The sequence below is a fragment of the Myotis myotis genome, unplaced genomic scaffold, assembly GCF_014108235.1.
Source record: "Myotis myotis isolate mMyoMyo1 unplaced genomic scaffold, mMyoMyo1.p scaffold_m19_p_10, whole genome shotgun sequence".
NCBI lineage: Eukaryota > Metazoa > Chordata > Mammalia > Chiroptera > Vespertilionidae > Myotis > Myotis myotis.
Window position 1 is genome coordinate 61,172,353 of NW_023416314.1, and position 10,422 is coordinate 61,182,774.

Here is a 10,422-nt window from a genome sequence, read left to right on the forward strand (position 1 = left end):
TGAGCATATCACATGTTCATTTGAAAAATGTAAACCAAACCTAAGTGTTATTTCCCACTTTACCTAGAAACAGCTGCAATGTTAGTGCTGAAGATGCATCGCAGTCATGAAAATCCACAATGAACACCATTTCTGATTCTCTTGGGATGTGGGGGTACTAGTGTTTATGATTCTAGTGCAATTAAAAATAATTTTCTATTGGTTGGTGTTGACTTTCTAAAAAAATGAAATATATATATATATAGTGTGTGTGTGTGTGTGTGTGTGCCTTCACTTAAATGTTTCTTCTTCATATATTGGATTCTATTCCAACACATGCTTAATGAAAAGATGTTTCACAAAGCTTTAGCAATCCTGTTCAAAACAAATTTGACAAGAAAAGCAGCAGCACTGTGAAATACTACATGTGTCTGAGCATAAAATAAGTTTTCCAGCACAGGTCGGAACACTGTGTTTACTGACAAGATTGCACTGTAACAACGCCAGAAATCAAAATGTTTACTTACCAATTTGTATTCAACTGGAGACTGAGGAGTTATTTTTTATTAGTAGTAAGTGAATTCCTTCCCTTTAGAAGTTGTTAGAATAAATAGCTTCAAAGTACACCCTATTCATTCGGCTTAGTTTATATTCTAAAAACTCAATCCCATACTCCTGGTGCTGCATTTAACCCAATAGTAAGGCTTTAAAACTATTTTGTTCTTATTACTTAACTATAAAATCAAGACTGGTATGACTTGAGGGGTACTTAGAAAATATCAAGTTAGTCTGATACTTCCTACGACTCAACAGAATTTTGGTGCTAGAAGGACTCAAGCGATAATGTAGCCCAATAACCCAACTTTACAATAACCAAACACAAACTGAGAATTAAGGAGATGAAATGATGTGCCCATGATCAACAAGCCAGCTCTGGACTCCTAGACCACCGGTCATTCCTCTGGCATCCACGAGCTCCCTTTCACAGAACTGAAGGAATATTTAGCCCTCCTCTCTTCTCCATAACTGTTATGCATAATTGTTTCCTTTTCAAGCAATTAATTGCAAGAGAGAACAATGCATCCACCCTTGAAAAGATTCTGATTAAGATGACCCTCAAATATTGTACTTTTGGTAACATTTATTATCATCTGAAAAGCAACTAAAGAATCCCAGATCCCAAGAATTCAAATCTCTAAATGGGTCACTTCTCTTTTATCTTACAACCAAACATGTATGGTGGCCTCTAAGAAGATGAAGTTGCCTAAATTAGTTACAAATAGCCCCTGAAAGCACATTTCTCAGTATAAAACTGTCACAAATGGTGCTAATGCATTTTAACTAGCTTTGACTTGGAAAAATTCTATAAATCCATAACTACCTTCACACATTCTCTGTAAAACAAGTATTCTGCAGAGAAGTGCCCCTATACAAGTCTTAAGGGCTTAAATGCTTCCTTCTCAGAATGAAATCAAGATCCAGACATCCTAAAATTAATGGATCTTGCAGGGGGAAAAACCCCCATACATTTAGTGGTTACCTAATAAAAGTCTGACTACCACTTTTTTACTCTTTTACCCTTAAAAAGAAACTATGTACAATAAAGGGAAGCCCCAGGGTCCCCAAATGACTATATTTCCTGGGTTCTCAGAATTGTTAATTCTAAAACATGTCAATTAAATGTAATATAACTTTTCTTATTTAAAAGAGTGTGTAGAACCAGTGAAATACAATGTATTTCCTTCCAAACATAGCCAAGTCATTGCTAATGCTATTATAGAATGTTCAATAAACATCGAAGCTGGAGAGCATGCATTTAAACTATTTTAAGATATAACCAGACCTAGTTGAGAATGGCAAAAGAGAGATGGTACCTTGTCCACAGGGTCATCTTTATACCATGGCATGCCTGAAATCTTGCCCCAAAAGAAGAAAGTGCAACAGTTATTTAATGATAGGCTCTCTTGTGTGTCTTCAAATCAACTCCTTGTAAGGAGCCTCAAATTAAAGAAATTACCCATGATTTTCACAGCATCCTAATAAAGCAGATGTAACTTGCGGGCTCTTAATCTCCTAGAGGAAGATTAAAAGCAATTTAAACATAAAATTGGGCATTTACATGGAACTTATTTCAGAGTTTTCACATGTTTTCATTTGCTTTCCTGTAATAACTGATGTAGCATATGCATCATGTGCCCTCTTTTTTTGCTATTGAGGAAACTGTGGTGCAGAGATTAACAGGGTGACTTTTCCAAATAAATAGTGGCCAACCTACGTAGGCTTACAGGGCTAATGTAATGCTTGTTACATTTTTTGCTTCTAATCCAAAATATAGGACAATGCCATCTTTGAAGTCTTGTTTTGTTTTGTCACTCTCTATTGCCCACTAGAGATATTTGGTCTACACATTCAATCAATTCCTCTGTTTGCTGCTTTTCATTCTCCAAGGTGTTCTCAAGAGGTGTTGCTCTATAAGTGCTTGGGGAAGAAATGGGGAGAAGGAAGTAGCTTTGCTTTTAAACCTAACATTGGATTTACTTTGAATTTTAAATATCATTAAAAGAGAGGTAAATTTTATATTATTATCAGATGATGGGCTGCGGTTAAAAAGCTTGATAAAAGTTATTCTAGGTCTTTTTTTTTTTTTTTCAAAGTTCATAGTTGTTAGAGTTCATTATGTGCTGAGATACACAGTATCTTTTTCCCAAACCTCAGGACAATCATTTTATAAAGAATAGAAGTTGAAGAAACACTGGAGAGAATAAGGCCTATTACATATTCTGAGTTTGCTAACCTATATCTCATTATAACTTAATAGTGCAAGCCCAATCACTAGCTGTTATCTCACATTCTAGAACACCTTGTTATGAGTTAAACACTTATATGTGTCATAAATTCCTTTAATAATGATGGTGATGTCGAAAGCAAATGTTTTGACACAATTCTTATACCAATTTTAGCAAATGGAGTGCCAAATTCTGAGGTGAATCCCCACATTTTGCTTGTATGTGGCAGCACAAAGAAATAAATTTAATAAATCTATCATTTATGTTATACATTTAATAGAAAGCTTTTAAGCCATAATCACTGTAGCATCTGGGCATCTATTTCTTCATTAATTCTTTCAGTGCATGCATTAGCTTTGGTTAAATTATTCTGGATTTAAAGGCAGAAGAATAGGATGGTTTCAGAAACATCATTGTAATAGACCGATTTCAAAAGAATTCAGTAGCTAAATTCAACGTCATAGCCCCTTTGCAGATCAGTTATTTAGATTTAAAAAGAGAAGGGAATCTGTGCTGTTATCTGCATGGCATTTAGTCTCACACAAAGAAAAGAAGAGAACAATAAAATAGGACTAAGAAATTATTGTTCCAATGATTGTCATTGAACTTTTACATTAGTAAACATTCACAGTATGAAGTCTCTCTCAATCTCCAGCATATAAAGTAGTGCAAAGAAAAAAAGAAAATTCCAGTGCTGGGATTTCTGAACAAAACTTGTTACATTTTCTCTGATGTCATTTCTCCCATACTGTTAGGCATTTGCTCTCATATCTTCCCAAAATTAATAATAAAATATAAACAATTTCTAAAGACCCCTACAGCCTTTTTAAAAGTTAATTTCCAGTTAAAAATAAACTTTAATTAAATCCAAGATAGAATTGTGACCTATATGCTATTAAATAATTCACTTTCTTTTTTTTCTACATAGTAATTCTTAACAATTTTTTAAAAACAACTATGGAATTCAAAGACATGAGATGATATTAAAGCACTGATAAATGACTGTTCAAATTCATTAGTTCTTACATAGTAAATACTTCAAAATGCCAACTTTTCCCATTACTGCACGATTACTAAAAAACGTTGACAATTTACTTACACATACACACACGCACACAGCACACACACACACTCATTCCACATAGCCATCTTTACTTTTACATCCTTTCCAGTTAATGTGCAAAATTCTTGCATCTTAATAAAAAATATAAAGATTGAGTTGCTCCTATTTAAGCCTCCCTCTTCTCCAAGATGCATCATTTATTTGATATGTAATACAAGTTTATAACAATTATGCCATGTATAACCATTAAATGGTGTACTACTGTATGCGTTGGATTCATTTGCATATTTCATTTTCATAACTGCACTCTCTATGCATAAATATATTTGGAGATGCTGGGCTTGGGGGCGAGGGGGCAGTGGCGCACGGAGAACAGGATTCACACATCAGTCTCCACAGCCTTCGCGTTAGAGCAGTTGTTTTTATCTGTCTCACTGTCATCCCCCTTTCCCTGACACTTCTCCTTGGCACAAAGAGATTCCTTAACTCCTTCTTCCATCTCTAGATACTCTGACTTGTCTCCCAGAGAGGAAGAAGTAGAGCTCCGAAATTTCCTCAGCAAATTAGAAGGGATGTACGGGCAACTGACTGCATTCTGTGTCAGTTGTGTCTGTTCCTCATTTTCAGTCTCTCTGTGGTAGAAATAGTTAAAGTTAGAGACAATCACTGGCACTGGTAAAGCAATGGTTAAGACACCCGCAATGGCACACAGGGACCCCACGATCTTGCCCCCCACAGTGATGGGCTTCATGTCCCCATAGCCCACAGTTGTCATGGTCACCACAGCCCACCAAAATGCATCTGGGATGCTTTGGAAATGGGTGGTAGGCTCATCTGCCTCAGCAAAGTACACAGCGCTGGAAAACAGGATGACCCCAATGAAGAGGAAGAAGATCAGAAGGCCCAGTTCCCGCATGCTGGCTCGGAGGGTGTGGCCCAGGATCTGCAGGCCTTTGGAGTGCCTGGAGAGTTTGAAGATCCGGAATACCCGGACCAAACGAATGATCCTGAGGATGGCAAAGGACATGGCCTGCTGCTGCTGCCCGTTGCCACCGCCCTGCTGCTGGGCCAGGTCCGTGCCCAGGGTGATGAAGTAAGGCAAGATGGAGACAATGTCAATGATGTTCATGATGTTTTTGAAGAAGAGAGCTTGGCTGGGACAAGCGAAGCAGCGAACCACAAACTCAAAGGAAAACCAGACAATGCAGACTGTCTCCACAATGAAGAAGGGGTCGTTGAATACCGTGTGGCCTGAGCTCTCGGGGTGGGGCGGCGAGGTGTCATTCAACAGCCCACTGTGCCCACCCGCGCTCAGAGCCAGGATGAGATCCCTGTCGTCCCTGAACTCGGGCAAGGTTTCCAGGCAGAAAATGACAATGGAGATTAAGATGACCAGGACGGAGACGATGGCTATGCCCCTGGCCGGACTGGAGCTCTCCGGATACTCGAAGAGAAGCCAGATCTGCTTTTTGAATTCATTCTCGGGCAAGGCCCTGTCCTCCTCCTCTCTCACGAAGCCCTCGTCCTCCCGGAACTTGAGCAGGGCCTCCTCCCCCAGCTGGTAGAACTTCACCTCCTCCGTGAAGATGTCAAAGGGCACGTTGACCGGCCTCTTCAGGCGGCCCCCTGATTGATAATAGTACAAGATGGCATCGAAGCTGGGCCTGTTCCTGTCGAAGAAGTACTCGTTGCGCAAAGGGTCGAAGTACTGAGTCCTCTTCTCGGGGTCCCCCAACAAGGTCTCCGGAAACTGGGCCAGAGTTTTCATCTGGGTCTCAAAGCGCAGGCCGGACACGTTGATCACCACGCGCTCGCAGCAGTCGCTGTAGCGCACGGCGCTGTAGCCGCCGCCGCCGCCGTCATCCTGGGGCAGCAGGTCCGTGTAGGAGCCTTCGTCCCCGTGGTGGTCATCGTCGCTGTAGTAAAACCGCCCCTCCTCTTCCTCCTCCTCCTCCTCCTCCTCCTCCTCTTCCTCCTCGTCGCTCAGCTCCCTCAGGATCTTCTCCTCCGAGCCGCTGGGCATCAGGTCGGTGCAGTGCGGGAAGCTGCTTGGCCGGTGGTGGCCTTTCTTTTTCTCCGGCTGCTGTCGCCGCCGCCTGTGACTGCGTGGGCCGCTCTGAGGGTCATGGGAGGTGCAGGCCCCCCGAGATTGGTGGTGGTGGTGGTGGTGGGAGCCCCCTCCGGGCCCCCCGCTGCCTTCCACGGCGGCCGTGGCAGCTGCCACAGCAGCTGCTGCCGCTGCCCTCGAGTGGGCCAGCCTCTCCCGCTCCCTGGCCCGGGCCTGGGCCGCGTAACCATAAGGCATGTGACTGTTGCACCCTGAGCTCTCCGCACTCACCATCGCAACCTCCATGGTGCTGGTTTGGGGAAATGGCTGGTTCCAGTTGTAGAAGCAGAAAAAAAAATAGGGCAGCTTTTTTCTTTTCTTTCTCACCAAATGAAGGTAAGTTTGGAACCCTCAAGCAGATTGCTTGGAAGACTGAGGGTATTTTCAGTCCAACTTTGCATTTTCTGTTTTTAAATCAGCACGCCCCATGCTCTGCCTTCCCAGGGATTCGACATGGCTCTTCAGAGCTTGGCTGGTCCAGGTGAACAGCCTAGCACTCTCAAGCCTAAGTCAGATAATGTCCGGGTCTCCCAGACACCTGTTTGGGGTGGGTGTTCAAATTTGGAAATACATCTAGGATGTGGTTGGTGATGCTGCTGCAAGATTCAAAGGCAGGAAGTCTCCAACGGCCAGCAGTTGTGACTAGAAGATGGAATATATTTTTCTGCCATGGAAACTGTCCAAAGCTCGGTCCATCAAATTTGAATAAAATGCGAATAAGCCTTTTGTCTCAGCACTTGCCTTCCAGTGACTGCTTAACCCATGTTAACACGAGACTTGAAGTACATCCGGCCATTGTCCCTCACACCTACCGGGATGATCCTCCAGGCTCTTCCCTTAAGTTCATCACAGGCTTCCTGGACCCAGGGGCAATGCCAAACTATCAACAGAGGCAAAGACCTTGGGAGGTAGAGAAGGTGCAAGATGAGGTGTCAGCAGGGGCAAACCCAGCTCTGAGGTCTCCATAGAGATCAAGAAAATGCAGAGTATCCTTCAGCTAAAATCATGCAGAAGAAGCACTTCACCTGAAAAAGGAAGGAAAACAAGCATGGAAGAAAAATAAAGAGAAGAATCAAATCATAAAAAGCAAACTGAGCATTTCCTTCACATACACTTCTTTCTCTTGTCCTCGAGCAAACCATATAAAGCACCAAGCAACCATAAATTTCCAAGGAACACGGGGCAGGTTGTTAAATCTCCTTCTCACTAAACATCCTTCTTTCCTTCTTCTTTGGATGTTATTTCAGCTCAGGCTATTTTCTCGTCACTCTCGTCATTCCACAATAATAATGCTGTCGCTTTATAGCTATTTCCATCATGCATTGATCTTAAGGAATTTTAAAAAAATTTCCACTCGTAAATTTTTCTGAATATAGTGTCCTTCCCCTCACCCCCCTTGATTCAGGATTAGAGAAGTCGGAAAAACAGTTTGCTTTTTTAAAATCCAGGCTCCAGCACTTGAACAAGCTTCAATCACTTCGTCTATAAACTGAGGATAATGCAACCTCCCCATCCCACCTTTGTAAGGATTACATGAGATAGTGGATGGTGATGAGTAACACATTGACTTGTACATAATGATATCAATAAACACTGGTAGTTACTAATTACATGACAGTAATCTAAGCTTTGATTATCTATCTATCCACAACCAAATGTGTATGTCCTTAAACCACTGTTTGAAGTAGGGGAAGGATAGCATACAAGGACATCAGGGCATTTGGAGACTCACCAATGGCCTGTATTAAGTTGGTACTTCCTGACTCCCTGAAGCATGTCCCTGCCACCCACAGTCTAGGAGCTAATCCCAGTTTCCACTTCTCTAATAATCATTTTCTCTCCTTGCAGTTCCTCCATGTTCATCTCAATGTTTCCTCCTACACTCTTTTCAAGGGATTAGCTCCTTATGTTTTAAATCCCAGTTTGTGTGGACTTTGTTGTCAGCCTATTATACTCCCCTTTTATTTAATCCATAGCTCCCATCTCCCAACTTTCCCTCTCTCTCTCTCTCTCTCTCTCTCTCTCTCTCTCTCTCTCTCTCTCTCTCTCTCCCTTTATTTCCAATCTACCACTGCCAGATCACATCTTTCTTGCAGCCTGCTCTGTCCCCACTGTCTCTTGGTATTCCTGGCCTTCCTTCTCCCTTAGTTTAGCTTTCCCAAGGTCCATCTAACTCATCTCCTTCACCAGAATCTATAAAAGCTCCTGTCCCAATCTTCTGTCTGTCTTGCTTCTTCCATTCTTTCATTCTATCCCATAGGGTCTCTAAGAATGCAGAAGACTGGCCCCGAGAATTGGGGAGGATAAGGAACTAGCCTCTAGTACTGGAAGCACTTGGGGTGCAAAAGAGAAATGGTTTTCTGGAGCCATTAAAGGGATTTGGCTCTTGACCACCTGCTGCTTGCTTCTTGCTGAATCCCGTCAGCCTAGAAGCTTAAACACACTGAGTTTTATGAAGTGACAAGCAGGGAAGTGGCAAAAATATATCCCTTCCCAATCAGAATACATTCTCCTAGGGTAAGAGGCAAGGTTGATTGGGACACGACACTCAGGAAATATACCTGTGAAGGTGCCTCAAATGACATTCTTCCTTTGCCTGACTCCTAACGCCATCTCATACTCTGAAATGTTTACCCTCAGGAGGCCTCTAAATCTCTGTTTTCACTGTGGAGGGTTAGGCTGACATCCTTTAAATTCTTTCACAGGCCAAATAGCTCGAGAGTTTGCTCAGTTACTTCCCAACTCCCTCCAAGCATTTAAAACACACTATTTAAATAAAGCCCCAGTAGAACCAAAGTGCCTATAAATTTGTATACTATGTATACCCCTCTACCATCCAACTGACTTTCAGAAGGTCATTAATTAGAGGAGCTTCTCATTCACCATTAACTCTGCAGGAAACCTAGACCTGCTCTGTTTTTGCTGTCCACCAAATCATGTCTTAAGTTTTGGTTTAGGTTTGCTAGGTTTGGTTTATCCAACTCCCCCAGGATACAAAAAGCAAATTACCCTCCTTTTAACTGGCTACCAGCTACCTCACTACTCACTATCCCTAATCGAGAGAGAGAGAGAGAGAGAGAGAGAGAGAGAGAGAGAGAGAGAGAGAGAGAGAGAGAGAGAGAGAGAGAAAGGAGGAGAAGGAAGAGGAAAAAGGAGAGGAGGAGAAAAGGGGGGAAAAAGGAAAAGGGGGGGAGAAGGAAAAGAAAAAGAAAGAAAAAAACCCTTCCACCCCGCAAATCAGACTGGTTTAAAATCTCTCCTCCTCCCCAAGGTATTCACATGAGGAGAATCTATCCAAGCCAACTCCCAGGAGCCTTTATGAGGGACACTTTGCAGGAAAATTTCCCTTCCTCTTTAATACCATCAAACTAATAGGATTTGCAGACTACCAATTCCCTGGTCCCCCCAGCAACAGCCACGCATCCTGTCTCTCCTCCTTCCATCTCCCAACAACAAGGCTGTTTTCGTGTCTCAGGGCTAATTTCCACAACTGTCTTAGGGTGGTACCTAAACCTTACCAGAGAGGAGGGGGCGGGGGGAAGAGAGGACAGATTGAGAGAATCAGAAAGGCTAACAACCGTGAGAAATAACACACTTCAACGCACGCCATTTATACAGTCCCTGTGTGTTGCTCAAATGCTCAGAAAATGCTCGCGAATCCAAGTGTTGGGAGAGGCAGCAATTCAAACCCTTCCACCAGCTGTTCCCACAGGAACGGAACCGGTGAGTCTGGGATGAGGCAAAACGATGCTAAATCTAAATACCACCTCGTTGGGAAACGACATCTTTAATCGCGCCCTCGTCTCCAGACCTAGGTTCGCGCTCGGGCACGTTAAGCAGGGCGCATGCACCCCATCCCTGAGATTGAGAAAATAACAACTGTTGGCCCCCCGGAGCGCCGCGCAGCATCTGCACCTCCCTTCTCCCACCTCCTGGTTTATTTTTAACCGCCTTCCATTCATGCCCTTCTGTCACATTCCCGATATTATTTGTCCCTCAAATGTCCACTGCTTCTTTACAGCCAAAGGTGGGAAGGGGAAGAAAGATACGAGAGGCATCACACTTACCCTTCCCGGGAGGGGTCCAGAATAAACATACAGACAATTCCCCGGCTGGTTTTGATTTCCCCCCTCAAGCTGCAACAGCTGGAGGAGGGGAAGAACGATCCTGGGGGTGGGAGGAATCACGCCTGGGTGGCAGGTGGAGGCTCCAAAATATCCACGGAACAAGTTCTGTTGCCTGGCCAGGGGGGCACAGAGTCCTCGCTGCAGGAGCCCAGGTGTGCTGATCGGGGCTGCCCCGGGGAAGACCCCCCAAGATTTCTGGCTCCACTGGAGTTCCGCACAGGAGGGCTTGCCTGGGAAAGGACGTCAAGGTTCCCCAGAAAAAGAACAAAATCCTAGACAGCAGCAATCACTTGTTAAGCCCGGATTCCTCCTCCAACATCCATCCCTCTCCCTCTCGCGCTGGCTGCAGAGGCAGCACAC

At 43.6% G+C, this 10,422-nt stretch overlaps 1 protein-coding gene across 1 annotated transcript; it reads right to left on the bottom strand.

Moving 5' to 3' along the window:
* Positions 1–3,019: 3,019 nt before the first annotated feature.
* On the bottom strand, positions 3,020–10,422 carry KCNA4 (potassium voltage-gated channel subfamily A member 4). The gene is made up of 2 exons (XM_036325702.1): positions 10,003–10,422; positions 3,020–6,960 (listed from the first exon to the last, which is right to left on the bottom strand). Exon 2 carries the CDS (start codon positions 6,179–6,181, stop codon positions 4,208–4,210), a length of 1,974 nt encoding a protein of 657 aa, XP_036181595.1. The 5' UTR covers positions 6,182–6,960; positions 10,003–10,422; the 3' UTR covers positions 3,020–4,207.